The sequence below is a fragment of the Sinohyriopsis cumingii genome, chromosome 2 (assembly GCF_028554795.1).
Source record: "Sinohyriopsis cumingii isolate HCF-2022 chromosome 2, ASM2855479v2, whole genome shotgun sequence".
In the NCBI taxonomy this organism is placed as follows: Eukaryota; Metazoa; Mollusca; class Bivalvia; order Unionida; family Unionidae; genus Sinohyriopsis; species Sinohyriopsis cumingii.
Genome location: NC_142962.1, coordinates 162,227,966 through 162,250,558, shown reverse-complemented (window position 1 = coordinate 162,250,558; position 22,593 = coordinate 162,227,966). Strand labels below are relative to the sequence as shown.

Sequence of the window (22,593 nt, the reverse complement as noted above, 5' to 3'; positions counted from 1 at the left end):
GTAATCGCAAATGTTCTGTCACCAGACCAGAAGTATGGAATGTTCCAAATGAATTCCAATTATCTTCAATGTGTTAATTTACTAAAAGTCGTCTTGATTTATCACAATGATATAATCCAGAATGCCTATGAGTGAGTTCTCAATAATCCCAAAATAGAATTAGTCCAAAAAGTCAATAAGCATATTGTAATTCAATGAAAAATTTAAAAAAATAATTCCCTTCAAATTATAACTGAACTCAACTAAAAGTGATTCCATAGACTAATATTAAAACAGAAATGTATAATTGTTTAACTAATCCTTTATATAAAGACTGTCACTTGACCTTTAGCAACAATGCACTGGATGTGCATCAATATTTTCTGCTTGGTTGCCCTGGGAATGATGAATGTGGAAGCTTGTGTGGCAGTTTGTGCTGAATGATGGCTGATGCTTCAGAATCCTTGCCTGCATTCAGTACTCAAATTTGTGTTCCCATCTGAGGGGTTAGTGGCTTTATGGTTCAGGGAGGCTTCCACTGGCTCTAGTATTATTTAGGAGTGTAACGGCTGGAAGCCCAACCCCACATTTAGAGTTCAGACATGGCAGCCTGTTGGAACAGCCCTGACTCATACAAGGGTGTTGGAAATGGTGTCTTGATATGGTATCCTGATTCCTGGTAGCTTCTTGGGCATTGGAGAATGCGTCCCATACCTTGAACAGTTTTGACACATATCAGGATGACCCAGGTGCTGACCCAGAACCTCATGGAATTTGCCTAGCTGCCCTCTTGGTGTTTTGCATCTGGCTGGCACTCAGTAATTATTGAATCGATTGGACAACACTTTTGGCTGTCTGGCTTGCACTCAGTTATTATAGAATCGATTGGGCAACACTTTAGCTGTCTGGTTGGCACTCAGAAATTGTTGAAATGATTGGACAACACTTCAGCTATCTTGGAGAAAATGACAGCTGCCATTGTTCTGTTCAGTTTATAGTTGAAGCCAGTGTGCTTGCACACTTTGAGGTGACAGAGGCCATAAACAACTGCGAGAAACAGGCTGAAGTCAAGCTGCCAGAGGACAAGGAACATGGATGTTTGCAGATGCAGGCACTGGTTACTGACTGAGATGAGCTTGACTACCTTGAGAATACATCACAAATACTTCTCTCTGATTGGTTTTGACAAGGCTCCCCGGCCCCCCGGTCATTTTACAATGTGCTATGATGGCTTACAGCTGCAGTAGATGCACCTCTTGGTGTCTTTCCTTGGGTATGTGAGCAATAACCTAATTGGTATGTTTCAGCCATTTTCCATGGAGCCTATAGTTGCAAGTTACTTTACATCAAGCTGAAATGCCAGGCCTGATTAGATGGGATTTCAGCCTTTGCAAATGAAGATCCCATCTGCTATGAATATGCTACCCTAGTATGCAGTGTCCATGACAGTGGGCAGATGTTTGGCGGCATGTGGCATGGGGGGGGGTTGTGGCATGGTGGCATATTAATTATGATAGGCCCTTGACCCCTCATGACAGTGCAGCCTATGTGTCCATGCCTGAATATTGGACCTGGGCAAAGGACAGAACTGAAGTGCAAGACCTAACAGCTTCTAGGACCAACAATTCACTGACAATGCACAACCTTTTCTGACTCAATGGAGGCATAGGTTCTGGCAAATCGACTTGTGCAATTGCAGTGGTTTGCAGCCACATCCTGCTTGCTCTTATCCTAATCCACCATATTGATGAAGAAGATGCCCTCCGGAACATAAACGTCAAGATTGAGCAACAAGTCATGGATTTGTGCTCACTCGGCATTGCTATAGTTAAAGATGTTTTGCATTACTATTTAAGTAAAGTACATGTGTTTATACCATCCTTCACTAATTCTGACAAGGTGAATTTTATTCTGTACAACATTTAATTGGGCCAGTGGCAGTAGAAATAGGAGGCCCCTGTACCCATGAGAGATCTCATACAACCCCATATGGTACAACATTTTGGATGCACTTGGCAACACCAGATTTTGTTGTGAGCCTGACACCAAGCATTTACACTGTTGGTGTTGCAGTCTCCATTGGGTATGATAGCCTGGACACTTTTGTCGTAGTAATGCAGGTGCCTGTTTCTGGGTTGACTCCATAGTAAGTACATCATGGTACATCATGCATGCTTACTGACTCTAATTGAATTGAATTGAATTGACCCCCTTTCTCGGATTTGAAGGCTAGTATAAGTTTTAAAGTGCTAATATGCACATGGCAGCCAATCCACCAGCATTTATCAGCATCCTATGACTTTATGTCACCTCAGCCAGATAAGCTCCACAAGAACATTGTGGATAGAAAGAACAGTGTACCCTAGCTCCTACAAGTTAAACCTCTTGGCCTCAAGGTAGGAAGTGCTAGCATGACTGTTGCCTTCTTAAAGGCTTGTTTTCTGGGATACATAATGCACTGGTGGGTTTGCCCTTTGCAGTAAAAACATGGTTTATTTTATCATGGGCCATGATTAAGATCTGCATTAATATGATTGTTCAGATGAACATTACAGGGTTCCCACGCTATTGGGAAAAAGTCAGGAGAAATGAAAAAATTTTCCCGACTGTGAAAAGTCCTTGAATTTTGCTAATATTGGTGAAAGTTGGGAAAAACCCGGGAATTTTCTGCCACCACTTGATGCCCAAAACAATCACATAATTGACTCATAGCTAAACTAATCTCGAGTTAAATTTATTGAGTTCTATCTATTCAGAGCATGCAGTATGGATCATTTGGTTGCTTGCAATAAACATATATGCTGAGTCAATCCAAACACTCAGTGGATTAGATTCATCTAGTAGACTTTTATTTTCAAAGTCAGCTCAATATCCATATCTTTCCTTACATGCAAGGTATGCAAACCAGTCTAGCATCACAAGAGGCCAACATGGTGGTGGCAAAGCATAACCGCTTACCGGATGGAATAGCAAACTTTAAACGTTTTTAGTGATACATCCATGAAATCGATATGAAAATTACTTATTTTCTCAGAAATAGTGAGTATTAAAATCATTATGTCTTTAATCTGCTGCAGGCCAAGATAAAACTATGTCGTTGGTGAAATGTGACCTGGTACTCATAATTTGCTTTGCTAGTCGCATGAGTACACAAATCTAACAACCCACATTTTCAACTGTGGTAGAGAAACAAAATTAAAAAATATTAGATGAAAGCCGTGTACTGGTTGCAATAAAAATACAAAAATGAAAGTACACAAAATTCTCCATATTTATATATTCCAAGAACAACTTCTGGTGTTTTGTTGTATCACATGATGACCATGTTGACATGTGCTCTCTGCTTGACAAATCCGACTGGCCAGATTGCTGGTTATTACAAAAAAGTACCTGACATTCATTTAATATAATTTAATTTTGTACAACAACATTATAAAGGAGTTTGTTGTTGATATCACGTGACTATTGAACTTTCGGTGTCGTCATTTAAGATTTGTGAAGTCATGTGACTAGTAATGTAAATGGTGAGTACTGGGTCAGGTTTCATCTAAGCCATAATTTCGTCTTTTCTGTCAGCGGATTAATGACATTACGATTATAATATCCCCGGCCGATTCATACCAAAGACTTACAAAAATGGTATTAACAGCTGTCTTGCTTGGCACTCAGCATTAAGAGGTTAGCGTTAGGACTGGTCAGATAAATTCAGCGTTAAACTCTTTTTGTTACAAGACAAGATTCTGATTATTTGCATTTATTATTATGTTTTTTTATACTGTAATAGGAAATGTTACTTTCTATGAGATGCATATATATATATATATATATATATATATATATATATATATATATAATTCTTTAGAATTAAAGGTTTTGAAAGGAAACAAAACTTATGTTCATTTTTTTGTCCCCACTTAGCAACATAATGCAGCAAAATAAAGTAGAATTTTGTATCTGTACATTGAAATGACTTTACATGCCAGTTTATTGGATCATAATCATGCTTGTTTCGTGTGATACATTTTGTGGTTTTGTACATGATCATTACTGACCTAGATGTTTTTGGAGAGTCTTAAAAGAGAAACATATTTAGATTCAGAAAATGCATGTTTTCTAATCTAAAATGTTCTGTAATTCCATTCAGTAATGGTCATATGTGAACCTTGAAAAAAGTAATTTCATTCTGGGAAAACCCTGGAAATGACCTGGAAATTTATCTTTAGAAAAGCATGGGAACCATGACATTAACAGCAGTGCCATTAGCAGAAATTTCATACATAACAGCCTTTCATCCAGTTTTGCATCTAAGTATGTACTCAATGTACCATCTGGTGTGAGAGTCTAAATGTCAGCCACTCTTAGCATCTTAAGCTTTTGCAGTTAGAACTCTGTCACTAAGGCAAACATAAAGTCATGGGTCATCAAACAGACAAGGTCTAGGAAATAAAATCATTGGGGTTACCTGACAATCCAGATATCAGTAATTGGCACACCTTGCATCTGGTGGTCAGCTAGGGGTAATTGCGCTTTTGCTGTCAAAGCAACAGCCATAATAAGTACTGCATTCATTGGGTACTGCAGTGGTATTTGTTACAACCGACTTCACACAGATAACCTTTTTGTCAGGTTATGAAGGACCCTCAGTCACTCTTCTCATGAGCAGGAAAGGTGTTATATTCTAAAAAGATATCTGTGTTGCATTAGAGTGATTGGAGAGAAAAACAAGCAATCACTGAACATGTGAAAAAAAACGGACTGTAGGTTTTACTTTTGGTGAGCGTGTTGACAGGTGTTGAAGACTTTCATTTCCTATTGTAAAGATATAAAGAAAACAGACATATTCTTTGATATCATTACTGTCTTGCCAGTACATCACAGCGACAGGTTGAAGATGAATATTTGCAGGGGTGCTATTCCACTCTACCCACTAGGAACTGTAATGGCACTCTACCCAAATATTGATTAACCCAAGGACTTTTGCTTGAATCAAATCTTGGAATTTAATCTTGAGGCTGACTAGTGGCATGGTCTTTGCAGAAGACGAGTCCTAACACTAACCTTGTGGGTTCAATCACTGGCTGAGTCATACCAAAGACTTACAAAAATGGTACTAACAGCTGCCTCGCTTGGTGCTCAGCATTAAGAGGTTAGTGTTAGGACTGGTTGGCCTGGTGTCAGGATAATGTGACTGGGTGGGACATCGTGCTACATGTCTGCGGCATGATGCCCCAGTGCTATATTACTATAAACTGTCACACTGCAGACCTCATAGCAATATGACTGAAAAATTATCAAAGCAACGTTAAAAATCCAAACCACACGCGCGCACACACACACACACACACATGCCTTTGATATACCTTTTCTTTACATGCCCTAGATATAGCTTTTCTTTACATGCCCTATATATAGATTTTCTATTCATGCCCTACATGTAGATTTTCTATACATGCCCTAGATATAGCTTTTCTATACATGCCCTAGATATAGCTTTTCTTTACACGCCCTACATATAGCTTTTCTTTATGCGCCCTAGATATAGATTTTCTATACATGCCCTAGATATAGCTTTTCTATACATGCCCTAGATATAGCTTTTCTTTACATGCCCAACATATAGCTTTTCTTTACATGCCCTCCTAGATATAGATTTTCTATACATGCCCTAGATATAGCTTTTCTATACATGCCCTAGATATAGCTTTTCTTTACATGCCCTACATATAGCTTTTCTTTACATGCCCTAGATATAGATTTTCTATACATGCCCTAGATATAGCTTTTCTTTACATGCCCTACATATAGCTTTTCTTTACATGCCCTAGATATAGATTTTCTATACATGCCCTACATATAGATTTTCTATACATGCCATAGATATAGCTTTTCTATACATGCCCTACATAAAGCTTTTCTATACATGCCCTACATATAGCTTTTCTTTACATGCCTTAGATAGAGCTTTTCAGTACATACCCTAGATATAGATTTTCTATACATGCCCTACATATAGATTTTCTATACATACCCTACATAACAGATTTTCTATATATGCCCTACATATAGCTTTTATAAACACAAATGTGAAGTTCATTCATGTTGTAATTACACTTTTTGAATGCCCCGCCACAAGGGTGAAGTTCATTCATTTTGTAATTACACTTTTTGAATGCCCTGCTACAAATGTGAAGTTTATTTGTGTTGTAATTACACTTTTTGAATACCCTGCCACAAATGTGAAGTTTATTTGTGTTGTAATTTAACTTTTTGAATGCCCTGCCGTAAATGTGAAGTTTTTATGTGTTGTGATTACACTTTCTGAATGCCCTGCCACAAATGTGGAAGTGGTATATGTTGTTACCCATGTCTGTCTGACTGTTAATCCAGTAACCATGGTTACACTTTTTACATTTAGGTCAGTTTCTGAACCAAAACATTTCATTGTCATATAGCTCTATAATGTAGATATGTTTTGGTGAGTACTATGCAGTTCTTTATGTAATATTTTGGTTGTTACCATGCAAATCTATAGACGTGTTTTGATTAGTACATTGACCATGCTATTCTGTATGAAGATGATTTTTGTAGAATGCCATTCTATTCTGTATGATGTGTTTTGGAGAGTACCATGCTATTCTGTATGATTTGTTTTTTGGAGAATGACATTCTGTTCTGTATCATATGTTTTGGTGAGTACCATGTTGTTCTTTATGAAGATATGTTATGGTGAGTACAATGCTAGTCTGTATGATTTGTTTTGGTGAGTACCATGCTATTCTGCATCATATGTTATGGTGAGTACATGCTATTCTGTATGAAGATATGTTGAGGACAATGCTATTCTGATGATTTGTTTTGGTGAGTACCATGCTGTTCTGCATCATATGTTTTGGTTAGTACCATGCTATTCTGTATGAAGATATGTTTTGGTGAGTACCATGCTATTCTGTTTGAAGATATGTTATGGTGAGTACCATGCTATTCTGTATGAAGATATGGTAAGTACAATGTTAGTCTGTATGATTTGTTTTGGTGAGTACCATGCTGTTCTGCATCATATGTTATGGTGAGTACCATGCTATTCTGTATGAAGATTTGTTTTGGTGAGTACCATGCTATTCAGCATCATATGATTTGGTGAGTACCGTGCTATTCTGTATGAAGATGTGTTTTGGTGAGTACCATGCTATTCTGTATGAAGATATGTTTTGGTGTGTACCATGCTATTCTGTACGAATATTTGTTTTGGTGAGTACCATGCTATTCTGTATGAAGATATGTTTGGTGAGTACAATGCAATTCTGTATGAAGATATGTTTTGGTGAGTACCATGCTATTCTGTATGAAGATATGTTTTGGTGAGTACCATGCTATTCTGCATCATGTTTTGATGAGTACCATGCAATTCTGTATGAAGATATGTTTTGGTGTATACCATGCTATTCTGTATGAATATTTGTTTTGTTGAGTACCATGCTATTCTGTATGAAGATATGTTTGGTGAGTACAATGCAATTCTGTATGAAGATATGTTTGGTGAGTACCATGCTATTCTGTATGAAGACATGTTTGGTGAGTACCATGCTATTCTGTATGAAGATATGTTTGGTGAGTACAATGCAGTTCTGTATGAAGATATGTTTGGTGAGTACCATGCTATTCTGTATGAAGATAAGTTTTGTTGAGTACCATGCTATTCTGTATGAAGACATGTCTGGTGAGTACAATGCAATTCTGTATGAAGATATGTTTTGGTGAGTACCATGCTATTCTGTATAAAGACATGTTTGGTGAGTACAATGCAATTCTCTATGAAGACATGTTTGGTGAGTACAATGCAATTCTGTATGAAGACATGTCTGGTGAGTACAATGCAATTCTGTATAAAGACATGTTTGGTGAGTACAATGCAATTCTGTATGATTTGTTTTGGTGAGTACCATGCTATTCTGTTGCTCGACATTAGGACAGGTTGACATATATTTTGTGCTGCATTGACATTGGTTAAATTTAGTATTTAAATCAGATTGCAGGTATTATTGGCCACAGATGCATGCAGGTTTGTGTTTTGATGCATATTTGTAAGTTAACAAGACTCTACCAAAAAAAGTTGTTATAACTTATATTTCATGTTTCTTTGGCCTTGGTTAAGATTTGCGTTTATGTGAATTTCTAAGACATTATTGTTCACAGGAGTAACCATTGTTATGGATGATGTCTTGGTGAGTATAATGCCACCTAACCAGAATTAGGTCACTGTGATTGATATTTCACACATTAGGGACTCTGACTTATGTCAGTTTCATATGCACATTTATACATAAAGGGGATGACAGGGCATTTGTGTTGTTTGGACACATTCCAAGTTTTTATGGTGAAAATGTAGGCAGAACCAGACTTTTTCTCTTGAAAGATTCCTCAATAGAAATTTTTTAAAAATAATATTTAAATGGTATATTCCAGGTGTCAGTGTTAGAAATGTACAGGCATTTCAAGTTCTCCAGTCAGTTTTTCTGAAGGTAAGTGAACCCCCAGATCACACATACTGTTTAAAAGAATCTCTTCCTTTTAATGTTATAACAAAAAAGTTCAGTGTGATTAGGCAGATTATCTTCTTTCACAGGTTTCTCCTTTTACTCATTTTGTCTGTGGTGTGTTTTGTATAAACAATGGCTCTGTCATGGTAGCTTAGTTGTTAGAACACTAAACTTATATTTCAATGTGTCACAAAAATAGAATGTCAAACTTGTAATTCAAAGTGTCACAAAGCTAGACTACCAAACTTGTATTTCAGGGTGTCACAAAGTTAGACTGTCAAACTTGTAATTCAAGGTGTCACAAAGCTAGACTGTCAAACTTGTAATTCAAAGTGTCACAAAGCTAGAATATCAGACTTGTACAAGGTGTAACAAAGCTAGACTACCAAACTTGTAATTCAAAGTGTCACATAAATAGAATATCAAACTTGTAATTCAGGGTGTCACAAAAATAGAACGTCAGACTTGTAATTCAATTTATCATAAAGCTAGGCTTGATTTTACAGTTTGACTGTTATTACTGTTGTGTTACTTGTCTTTAGTAACTTGGAACAAAACTTTTACTGCCCTAGAAGCAGCTTGGAAAAACTACTTATCCTTGACAGAACTATCTATCCCATCACAAAACTGTGTGAAAATTTCAGTGAATAATTCTGAAAATCAGACCTTATGCAAAGGGAATATATAGCGTTATGTATATCTATATTTTTTGTAACTCCTGGTACATGATTGTTACAGTTTTTGTTCATGGCTGTAATGTGTACAGAATATCTCAGTTTTGCCTACATGACTTGAATCTGTCAAGAGCATGATAATGCACATGGTCTATAAATAGATGCTTACATATGTGTTGACAATTATTAATAATAATCATAATAATAAGACTTAAATGGCACCTTTGACTGATTTTCTCAGTGGCTGAATGGGTTTCAATGTTTCTAGAAGAATTCAGTAATTTCCCATTGGATGGGTTAGGTCACATGCATGGGCAGGTTCAATGCAAAATGAGTAGTGTATTCTGTCACTTGGGGTCTATTGAGAAATACAGTTGCAATAGAAGCTGTATATAAAGAGATAACTGATCAATCAGTTTCATTCCAGTTTCTGAGTCATTTACATTTCTTGTATTTCTGTTTTATTTCTGCAGACATATTTTATGTTGTACTTAGATATTATTCAGAAACATCTTCATTGGAAATAAAAAGTGCTCATTATTTGGACTATAATATTGTTCTGGAACAGTTATAAATTATTCAGAGGAATTCTGGAGAACACCATCTTGACAAATGTCTTGGTTCTTGGAGGACCAGTACATTTCTGGTTTTGAAATTTATAAGGAAGTTTTCATTCATTTAGGACTTTCATAGACCTTTATAAGGATTAGTTTGGATTCACTTCATAATATTATAAGTTCCTCTCACATTTTTATTTATAACTTGATAATTAAATTGTTTGTTAAATTTTACAAAACTTGTTTGTTTTGCTTTTTTCTGTTACTTAGTTTGTGACTACAGTCACTAAATTGTATAATTATAATTCAGTGTTGGACCAACGATATTGCTGTGAATATTGCAGGCAACAACTAGTCAACTGTGCAATACCATATTAGATGTGATAAGCAGTATATACCACCAGGACAATGCCAACTACTTCATCCTGGAACCCCAGCATACCCTCTCTCAGTTTGCTGAGAAAATTCACCTCAAAGCTCTTGACATTCAGGTAGGTGTGACAGAACATTGCTGGAAAATATCAAGGCACTTCAAGATTTATTTTCCAGCTTGGTTTAAAGGTAGACCTGAATACTATACACATTATATGACTTAAACATAAGTGTTTTTCCTCATACTACTCATGTAGGTAAATATATTAATATACATGTAACTAAAACCGTCTTCAGCAGTAGTGGGACCATAATATTTGTGCATATACTTTAAACAGATATGCTTGCAAAAAGAACAATTAACCAAAGGTGTGGGTATGAACAGAATGTTTTCATTAGAGAATTTGATTACATTCTTTTTTTTTTTAATAACAGCTGCATATGAAACTTTTCATCCAATATAAGGTATTGTTAATAGAATTTTTGGAGGTAAATCACATATATTGTGAAAATATGAGTACAGATTTATGTGTCCAGTCAAGAGCAGTCTTAGCATTCTCGCTCTCTCTCTGCAAATGAATTTAATGATTTAATGCATTATATTTTTAAGGTTTAGCTGATGAAGAAATTGGTAATTGATGATGATATACTTTTTTGTGATGTTAATGCAGCAGTTACATACTTAAATTTAAAAACTCTTGTACCAAATACATATTCAGTACATATGTGATTTTTTTTCTTGTATAGTAAAATAATATTGAACCTCTTTTTCTGTCGGTATATATTGAATACTACACCAGAGACATTTAAAGCGTTGAAAAGTCATGATAGTATATATTGAATACTACACCAGAGACATTTAAAGCGTTGAAAAGTCATGATAGTATATATTGAATACTACACCAGAGACATTTAAAGCGTTGAAAAGTCATGATAGTATATATTGAATACTACACCAGAGACATTTAAAGTGTTGAAAAGTCATGATAGCATATATTGAATACTACACCAGAGACATTTAAAACGTTGAAAAGTCATGATAGTATATATTGAATACTACACCAGAGACATTTAAAACGTTGAAAAGTCATGATAGTATATATTGAATACTACACCAGAGACATTTAAAGCGTTGAAAAGTCATGATAGTATATATTGAATACTACACCAGAGACATTTAAAGCGTTGAAAAGTCATGATAGTATATATTGAATACTACACCAGAGACATTTAAAGCGTTGAAAAGTCATGATAGTATATATTGAATACTACACCAGAGACATTTAAAGCGTTGAAAAGTCATGATAGTATATATTGAATACTACACCAGAGACATTTAAAGCGTTGAAAAGTCATGATAGCATATATTGAATACTACACCAGAGACATTTAAAGCGTTGAAAAGTCATGATAGCATATATTGAATACTACACCAGAGACATTTAAAGCGTTGAAAAGTCATGATAGCATATATTGAATACTACACCAGAGACATTTAAAACGTTGAAAAGTCATGATAGTATATATTGAATACTACACCAGAGACATTTAAAGTGTTGAAAAGTCATGATAGCATATATTGAATACTACACCAGAGACATTTAAAGTGTTGAAAAGTCATGATAGTATATATTGAATACTACACCAGAGACATTTAAAGCGTTGAAAAGTCATGATAGTATATATTGAATACTACACCAGAGACATTTAAAGCGTTGAAAAGTCATGATAGCATATATTGAATACTACACCAGAGACATTTAAAGCGTTGAAAAGTCATGATAGTATATATTGAATACTACACCAGAGACATTTAAAGCGTTGAAAAGTCATGATAGTATATATTGAATACTACACCAGAGACATTTAAAGCGTTGAAAAGTCATGATAGTATATATTGAATACTACACCAGAGACATTTAAAGCGTTGAAAAGTCATGATAGCATATATTGAATACTACACCAGAGACATTTAAAGCGTTGAAAAGTCATGATAGCATATATTGAATACTACACCAGAGACATTTAAAGCGTTGAAAAGTCATGATAGTATATATTGAATACTACACCAGAGACATTTAAAGCGTTGAAAAGTCATGATCTTTACAATTTTACAAATACCCCACCACAATGACTTAAACATATACTTTAATTTGACAGACGGCTATAGGTAGCATTTGATGCCCCTTCCACATTTCTGGTATGAAAATAAAAATGCATCTGCAATGTCTTCTCACATAGTGTTTCTCCTGATTAATATTATGTTGTTGTTTTTCTTCAGGAGAAATTCTTTGACCTGCTGGAGTTCATAGTGTTTGATCTGAATTTTGTTCCTTGTAAAGAACTCATAAGCATTAGTCTACTCATCAAGTCACAACAGTAAGCAAATTTTCCGTGTTGCTTTTGAACCATGATAGAATTGTATGGATGGATGGATGGTTGGATGGATGTATGGATGCATGCATGCATGTATGGGATTTAATTGCTTTTGTTCTCATGAAGTTTTTTAGAATTCTGTGTATGTGGGTTTCACGGCCTATTGTTACTCATGAAGCTTCATAGAATTCTCTCTCGCTATATGTGTGTGTGTGTGTGTGTGCATGCATGCGTGCGTGCATGCATTCGCGTGCGCCTCTGAGTTTGTCTTTTGATTAGATGAAGACCACTTTAACCATCTAGTGTTTGATGGGGAATGATAGGTCTGAATGTGCACAGGTAACTGAAGAGGCCAATGTTAAAGAAAGAAGTCTGTTGATTTGGGATCAAAAATTCAAATTTACAGTCACTGACTAAACAAAAACAAATGGCTTTAGTTATCATCTGCCACTTCAGCATCTATTATAACCACCACAGAGGCCATCTTGAAAAGCTTGTTTTTACTACTCACTTCAGCATCTATTATAACCACCACAGTAACCATCTTGAAAAGCTTGTTTTTACTACTCACTTCAGCATCTATTATAATCACCACAGTGGCCATCTTGAAAAGCTTGTTTTTACTACTCTCTTCAGCATCTATTATAACCACCACAGTGGCCATCTTGAAAAGCTTGTTTTTACTACTCACTTCAGCATCTATTATAACCACCACAGTGGCCATCTTGAAAAGCTTGTTTTTACTACTCACTTCAGCATCTATTATAACCACCACAGTAGCCATCTTGAAAAGCTTGTTTTTACTACTCACTTCAGCATCTATTATAACCACCACAGTGGCCATCTTGAAAAGCTTGTTTTTACTACTCTCTTCAGCATCTATTATAACCACCACAGTGGCCATCTTGAAAAGCTTGTTTTTACTACTCACTTCAGCATCTATTATAACCACCACAGTGGCCATCTTGAAAAGCTTGTTTTTACTACTCACTTCAGCATCTATTATAACCACCACAGTGGCCATCTTGAAAAGCTTGTTTTTACTACTCACTTCAGCATCTATTATAATCACCACAGTGGCCATCTTGAAAAGCTAGTTTTTACTACTCGCTTCAGCATCTATTATAACCACTACAGTTGTTTTTACTACTGTTTTGGAATGAATGGTCTTATCAACATTGGGTTTTTACCGGAAGACGTATTGTGATGCCTAGTTGGTCGTAAATGAAAAAGGTGCCAATTTGACCTCCAATATGACAACTTGTGGCCAACTTGAAAATCTTGTCACTGGTTCTCCTTGACATCTGGATGTTGTATCTTCACCAAAAGAGTTCTTTGTCCTAAATGGAAATGGTGCCAACCTATTATCCAGTTTGGCCACCATGGCATTCATTTTTAAAATATAGTTATCGTTTTCAGTATAAGACCATTTAAGCTGTCCTGAATGAAAATTTTGCCAATCTGATATCCAGTGTGGACACTCTAGTGACCATCTTGAAAATTTTGTTATCTCTAGTCATCTTTCAAATAGAAAGTTATTTTGACATGGGATTTTCTTCAGAAACATTCTTATCATGTCTAGTTGGTCTTTAATAAAATGAAGCAGTCTGGTCCTCAGTATGGCAGCTTTTAATGGTCGTGGCAATATCAAGATGGGGTGTTCAATAATATTCTTATGATACTTTGTTGTTCTTAAAATGAAAATTGTGCCAAAGAATATGGCTGTCATGATGGCCATCTTGAAAATATTGCCACTACTACCCTTAAATAGTCATATTGACATCGGGTTTTCACCAAAAGAAATCTAATGATGTATACTTGGTTCTAAGTGAAAATACTGCAGATCTGACATCCAATATGGCCACCACAGCAGCTAAATTAAAAATTGTTTAATTGCTGAAGAATATGAGACACCTTCAGTTTTTGAATAAATCCGTAGATCCTGAGATGGAGCTAAAAGTCAGAAAATCTGGCTTTTATCAGATTTGTTAGGCCCATAGCTTTCATTATCAGCCTGATCACTCTCCTAGTTGTCTGAATTCTCCTCAACAATAACATCATGGTCAGAATAACACTTGGGGTCAATGTCTAGTTGTAATTCATGAGTCAACTGTAACATCATTGTCAAAATTACACAGACACTTGGGGTCAATGTTCAGTTGTAATTCAAGAGCCAACAATAACATCATGGTCAAAATTATACAGATGCTTGGGGTCAATGTTCAGTTGTAATTCAAGAGCCAACAATAACATCATGGTCAAAATTATACAGATGCTTGGGGTCAATGTTCAGTTGTAATTCAAGAGCCAACAATAACATCATGGTCAAAATTATACAGATGCTTGGGGTCAGTGTTCAGTTGTAATTCATGAGTCAACAGTAACATCATGGTCAAAATTATACAGATGCTTGGGGTCAATGTCCAGTTGTAATTCATGAGTCAACAATAACATCATGGTCAAAATTATACAGATGCTTGGGGTCAATGTTCAGTTGTAATTCATGAGTCAACAGTAACATCATGGTCAAAATTATACAGATGCTTGGGGTCAATGTCCAGTTGTAATTCATGAGCCAACAGTAACATTATTGTCAAAATTATACAGACACTCGGGGTCAATGTCCCAGTTGTAATTCATGAGCCAGTAGTCATCCTTTTTGATGGTATCATTGTGCAAATTAATATGGAAGCCAGCAGTTCAAACCATGTCTTGATTGTAACAGGTGTTGTCTCTGACCAGGCTTCTGAATTCTGATGGATATCATTGAACAGAAGGGTTTATTTACGATGTTCATTAAAGCTATTCATACATCACCATTGTTTTCAAATTTATTCTTGCCAAATTCAGTTTTCTTTAAAATATCTAAAAGAGTAGATGTTCATGTTCCAAATTATTTTCTTAGTTTCTTCATTGTATATATTGACACATTCATAGTCTAATCAGACTAATTCTATCCTGTATGAGTAGTTCAATCCTATGATGCTTAGCTGTTAGTTCTGACATCTTGACATGTGAGCTATTTAAATACACCTCTCCCTTGATAACTCGTGCACAATGGGGTCCACAAACATAGACCGCACTATAAGTGAGGGCGCGAGTTACAGAAGGACCTCCAAAAATTGAAAAATTTGCTTTTACTTCGAGAAAACCGCGTGGGATTAAGGGAACTAGGCTGTTTAATGACTGAATCCTCAGTTTACAATCATGTTGATAATAGTTGCTAATAATGTGCTTTTTCTAATGAAGTTATTCATTATTGTGTATAAATAACATTTATTTTCAAAATGTCCAACATGTAAAAGATCATTCCAACTGGTTTCAACAACCATTTCGTGTATATGAAAAAATCTGTATATTATGCCACTTCTTTTTGTTTGTTGATTATTCTGGTTCCCGGAGTGCTATATAATCGTATACTGCAAAGTAGGGAGTCAAAGTAGCAGGCAACTAGACTAACTGTTGATACAAAACCAAACAAGATTCCTTTTTTTTAAATTTAGTGACATTTATTTAGTGAGACAATCGCCGTTATCGAAACAACAAAAATTTTTTATTGTTCAATTAATACAATATTGATGTCGTGATTTCATTGAAAGTGATAGTGAAATTTCTTATCATCCTTAATGATATCTCTAAGTGCCAGTTCAGGAATTCTCTGAAACTCACTCGCCCACAATTGTCTGTATCTGTCAAATTGAGCTCTTTATTTTACGAAGTATTAGTTTCACTTGGCTGCCTTGCTATCTTTGATCACAGTTATGAATGGATCATTTAATTTAAGGTAGTTTAATTATGTTACATACACAATAACATTTATAGCAGTGTTCGATTGATCAACTGAAGTGAGTTCACCCGACATATAACCAGGGCAACTAGATTTTAAGTATGTAGGATTTGCGTGCCTTTTAAAATTATTTATTCCACCTCCTTTATTTGATTCAAAAGACATAAATCTTGTGATGATACCAAGGAGGCCAGCTTTTAATTCAGTGCAACAATACAACAGATACTTCAACAAGTCAGCTATCAAAAACACGGTCGGCGCTTAATTAGGTTCTCAGAGAAATGCTTGGGTACATAGCTGTTATGGTAGATTGACACATTTTACATTTAAATACACATTGAATTTATGAAGATTGCATTTAAGAAAAAATAAAAGATAGAATTAAAACACAAATTTCACTTAATAAAAATTATTTATTTGGCAATTAAATAATAATGTACTGCCTACACTAGGCATAAGTGACATTTTCATTGATCAAAATGTCCTTGAATATCTTTGATTATGGTCTTCTAAGAATGTTGTTTGGAAAGAAAATGTAACCAATTGTATGACTTCTTATTTAAGTTGATAATTTCAAAATGTTGATTAAAATTTCCAGGTCATATCTACTTCTTTCGACCATAAAATGAGCAATATATCACCTGTTCAGTTACCAATTTTAATCACAATTTTCTTCAAGATCAAGAAATATGGATCAATTTTTGGGGATGTTTTCTGGTTTAAAAAATGGAATCCACACCTGGCCCCACATTATAAGTGAATTCGCAAGTTATCAGGGTGCGAGTTATTGAGGGAGAGGCATACATGTATGTAATGATGTCTCCATTGAAACACAGTTGATTGAATCTGGCCTTTTGAATATGAGTCAGTTGATTTAATCTGGCTTTTAGAATATGAGTCAGTTGATTTAATCTGGCTTTAGAATATGAGTCAGTTGATTGAATCTTACTTTTAGAATATGAGTCAGTTGATTATCTGGCTTTTAAAATATGAGACAGTTGATTGAATCTGGCTTTTAGAATATGAGTCAGTTGATTGAATCTGGCTTTTAGAATACGAGTCATTTGATTGACTCTGGCTTTTAGAATATAAGACAGTTGATTGAATCTGGCTTTTAGAATATGAGTCAGTTGATTGAATCTGGCTTTTAGAATACGAGTCATTTGATTGACTCTGGCTTTTAGAATATAAGACAGTTGATTGAATCTGGCTTTTAGAATAGTGTTTTATCAATTTCAATCACCATAGCATCAAAGTGTGGACTCAAGTCTGGTTGTTAAAGCCAGAGTATTTCCAGTCTCAGGCCTGGTTGTTAAAGCCGTAGTATTTCCAGTCTCAGGCCTGGTTGTTAAAGCCAGAGTATTTCTGGTCTCAGGTCTGGTTATTAAAGCCAGAGTTTTTCTGGTCTCAGGCCTGTTTGTTAAAGCCAGAGTATTTCCAATCTCAGGCCTGGTTGTTAAAGCCAGAGTATTTCTGTTCTCAGGCCTGGTTATTACAGAAAATTTATTAAAGCCAAAGTATTTTTTTAAAAAAAAAGAACCTCATAAACTTTTCTCTTGATTGTTTATAGAAATGAATAGCATTGATGACAATTGGATAGTAAGCATGATCTGTAAAAATTGCCTTTATCTACAAGTGTTTGGTAATTAATAATTTACCGTAACTACTAGTAATTAATAATTTACCTTAAATACTGTCTCTTTCTTGTGTTGCAAAGACTTAAAATAAGCCTATTGTCAACCCCACTGTATTAATTCTCATGTTTTAACCTTGCTTGCCCTTGGACATTTTGTGGGTTATTGTCTACAACAGTATTTGGTAGCCTTAATTAATCTGGTCCATCCTATTTAGGGAATCAGCAGTTAAAATAAATTTTCAGGTTTAAAGTGAGTTTGGGTTTTATTGAGCTTTTTATAGTTTGTGACTGAATTTTGGGATCAAAATTTTGTTTGGTTTACTGGAAAAAAATTAAGGTATTAAAGAAGGAAACAATCGAGAACAGAAAGAATTTGATCCTTTGTTGAATTTTTTGCAACATAGGTGAAGACATTGCTATCTTCATCTTGCATTTTTTATTGTTTTTGCAGCTCTGTGGCAAGTAGTATACTCTGTTTGAAAAGCTTACTTAAAATTCTACAGTACCACTATGTGTTCAAAGATGTGTTTCGTGAAGTTGGCATGCTGGAAGTACTGGTTACATGCCTACACCGTTTTGCTGCACTGCTGAAGGAGCCACAGGTAGATGGAGGTAAGTTTGTTGTATGGGGAACATTGCTGTGTGGTTTGGAAGAGATCAATTACCATAAGGCAGATCAGGGGCAGTAATGTGAACATATATTGCAGGGTTGTTAGAAAGAGACTAGCTTAACAAAGTAGATGACAGTAAGTTTGTTGTATTGCACATACAACAAACTGTGCATATGTCTGCTGGTTGAGAAGAGAATTGCTACCCTAAGGCAGATGAAGGTAAGTTTGTTGTAATGGGTAGTTAGTAAAAGGCTATCTTCCCTAAGGCAGGGGGCGTATGTTTGTTGAATTGGCAAAAATTGGTGGGAGATTTTGAAGTATATTAGCTGACCTAAATCAGATGTAGGTGAGTTTGTTGTATATGCAGTATTGTTTGGCAGTTAAGAATATACTGGGTTCCTTGAAACAGAAGTTTGTTTTATGGGCTACTTAAGGCCATCAGATCGTGTTTCTCGCAACAACGATCTTGGGTCATGCAACTTCTCAAAACCACTGGGCGAAATCCCGTACAGGTTAATTGTGGTTCATGTAATTCCTGATTCCCCATGACTGCCTATTTTTTAAACTTAAAGGTTTGTCAGATTAAGTCTGGATCATCTATTTTGTTGGTGATCTCAACCAAACTTTACCTAGGTAGATTTAGTGGTTGAACATAAGCATCTATATGATTGACATCTGCTGAGGTTTTTTTTATGTAGAAACTATCCAGGGGTTTCGATTTAATTGTCTTCTAGTAGAGTATAAGAAACTGGTCCATTGGTCAGCCATAACAAACGTTTTTTGAGCTTAGCAAGTATGAATGTCAAAATGGAAGTTAACCGATTTCTTTATTGTACAATCATCTACTATAGTCAGTATTATAGAGCAATTGGAAACTCAGCTCATGTTCCAACTGAAGATATCACACACAGATCAGTGACACAGAATTGCCCAGCACCTCATCCAAAGAGCACTTGGAAAGCTGATGTTCCAATGCAAAATGAAGATATCACACAGACCAGTGACACAGAATTATCTAGCACGTCATCCAGAGGACACTTGGAAAGGGCTGAGAAAGAGTTTCAAGGAATCGAAATTCCAATACAAGTTGCAGAATAATTACAAATGGTAAAGGAAAGACCAAAAGGAGGAATGTTATGTTTTGTGTTGAGAATATAAGAAAGATAATCCATTTACTAACAAAAATGATTGCACAAATATTTGAGCATTAACTTTGTCATGACATATGGAATCGGGGAAAAGAAATTATGTGAACATTAGAAATGGTGAATAAACTGATGACTATTTAGATACAAAGGGATTATATAGACGATTTCATTTTTTAAAGGCTTTGAAGAAGTGGAATGATAAGAAGCTGGGAAGAATATTTACACTCGCAGGAATCTAAATTAGTTATGCAGGTACCTTATAGACCGCTCTGGTGACCTAAGTGGTTTGAGTGTCCACCTCAGATGTGGAAGGTCATGGGTTTGAACCATGGCTGAGTCATACCAAAGACTTACAGAAATGGTACTAATATCTGCCTCATTAGGCTCTCAGCATTAAGAGGTTAGTGTTAGGACTTGTTGGCCTGAGGTCAGGATAATGTGGGTGGGACATGATCATGCATGTCTGGGCATGAAAAAGTGCTAGACAGCGATATAAACCACCACACTGCAGACATTGTAGCAATATGACTGAAATTGTTTAAATAAATCCACACACACACCTTATATATTTGTTGTTTAACAAGTGATATGAAGTCATTAAATGCTCATTTTAAGTTAGGTATGCATATACCTTATGATAATGTTGTCACCCTTCAGCTACTATTTAGAATTGTCCCATCTGAAAACCCCACTCTCAGGCAAAATATGTGGTGGACCTCCCCTACTTAAAAACATTCCTGGCAGCATCTTTAGCTGCATTACAGGTTGTGACTTACTTGCCCGAGATGTTATATGGGCTACATTGCTGTATGTACAACTTTACTGAGTTCTTAGGTAGACACTGTCCTTTTCTAAGGATTCTGAAATTAATGGATCCTTTAATTAACAACAGGCCTGTGGACAATGAAGTCAGACTCCATGTGGTTGGCCCTCATGACATTTTGGTGATTATCATTTAAGTATTTTGTCTGATAAACAGCAATACATAGTGAGGTCTTTGATATAATCATCATGAGATTTCTGGACAATGAAGTCAGACTCCATGTGTTTGGCCCTCATAACATTTTGGTGATTATCATTTAAGTATTTTGTCTGATAAACAGCAATACATAGTGAGATCTTTGATACAATCATCATGAGATTTCCACACATGGGAGAGCAAGGGACATCACTAGAGATAGAGTCAGAAAATTTCAAGGTTACATTTGTACATGCTGATTGGGTAAATCTTGGGAGTTATTGGTGGAAGCTGTTTTAGTTTGGCATTATATAATATTTATGTCAGTCACTTATCAATAACTTTGCACACAGATTCATAAAGGGACATGAAATATCTCCATGGAGCAAGAGATCTAAAGGTGTATATAAAATTATATATAGTTGCAGTTAAGTTTCTGGAAGAAACCTTATCTAAATTTTCCTTAAAATGGGCTTTGAACACAAGTATACCAGGTGACATACAACCACTGTTCAAAGTTAACTTTCAAAAGCTGCAGGTCTTTGTGCTTAATACTGGTTGGGCAGTATGTTGCACAGATTTGTGATCGTACAAATTTGTGGTCCCATGATTTACTGCTATGACAGATTTACATGTTCAGACATTTTAGTTCTGTGATACAAACATTTTTGGAGAAAATTTTTTTATTGTTGAGCCCACATTATTGTGAAGAATGATGCAGCAATCTCTCTGGAGGAAGTGGCAGCACCAACAGTTTGTTAAAGTTCTCATGTGTATGTTTTCTAAATTCCTTGATAGATTCACATCACTTACTTGATCATGAAGCTATGACAGTTAATTCAGCAACACACTTGTATCTTTGAAATTGGGGGTCAATGTTAAATTTTTCATAAATGAATAGTTATGAAGTTAGCACATTTCAATCTCGACACACTTGCACACACATTTGACTTTAGGGTCAAGGTCTCAGGCATGAAACATATACTTTAAGGATTTGCCTTAAGATTTTTCATTTGCTTACATTTCTTCAAAGCACTTAATTAATTTTGTTCATACTTTGGATGAATAATTATGAAGCCAAGGTGAACCATTTGATAACATGGGTGCTCAACATTTTGAACTTGAAGTGAAGATCTCACATTTTGCAGCAGTGCTTCAGTCTTGGCATCAAAATTTAAGCCCTGACCTTCCTGTTAATAATGTTTGAATATTGTTAATATTCTTGAAAGTAATTAATGAGTGTTGGGTCCTTGTATTAAAACTCTATAAAGACCATATGGCTGATGAGTAGAGGACTCATCCTATGCTACCTTGAACCTCTCACAAAAGATCACTGACAAGGTCAGGGGTAGATCTGTATTAGAAAAATATTTGATATGGATTAGACTAACTTTATTTTGATCATTGGGAATATTTTGTTTGGCACAAAACAGTTTATTGTATTCCAGCATTCAATTTAGTATTAGGTCATGTGCAATTTCTTGTCTCCAAAACACTTTCCTAATGTCTTGCTTCTTTGCTAAATGGATAATTGTTCTCAGAACAGCAAATTTGTTATCAAAAGGCAGACTTCTGACAAGGCAACTTTTCTAATCAATATTTATTCTCAGAATACTAAATTTGCGTCTTAATGCCTACCTCGGATAAATTTATTCTCAGAATACTAAATTTGTGTCTTAATGCCTACCTCATATAAGTTTATTCTCAGAATACTAAATTTGTGTCTTAATGCCTACCTCAGATAAATTTATTCTCAGAATACTAAATTTGTGTCTTAATGCCTACCTCAGATAAGTTTATTCTCAGAATACTAAATTTGTGTCTTAATGCCTACCTCAGATAAATTTATTCCCAGAATACTAAATTTGTGTCTTAATGCCTACCTCAGATAAGTTTATTCTCAGAATACTAAATTTGTGTCTTAATGCCTACCTCAGATAAGTTTATTCTCAGAATAC

At 35.4% G+C, this 22,593-nt stretch overlaps 1 protein-coding gene across 3 annotated transcripts in view; it reads left to right on the top strand.

Moving 5' to 3' along the window:
- Nucleotides 1-22,593, top strand: part of LOC149806226 (WD repeat and FYVE domain-containing protein 3-like) — a 413,256-nt gene that overhangs the window by 87,910 nt on the left and 302,753 nt on the right. For all 3 annotated transcript variants that reach the window (XM_089951178.1, XM_089951177.1, XM_089951179.1), the window contains 4 exons: nucleotides 8,443-8,498; nucleotides 10,092-10,238; nucleotides 12,401-12,498; nucleotides 18,370-18,530. In XM_089951178.1, the coding sequence (XP_089807304.1) occupies nucleotides 8,443-8,498; nucleotides 10,092-10,238; nucleotides 12,401-12,498; nucleotides 18,370-18,530 (462 nt within the window). The remainder of the gene's footprint in view (nucleotides 1-8,442; nucleotides 8,499-10,091; nucleotides 10,239-12,400; nucleotides 12,499-18,369; nucleotides 18,531-22,593) is intronic.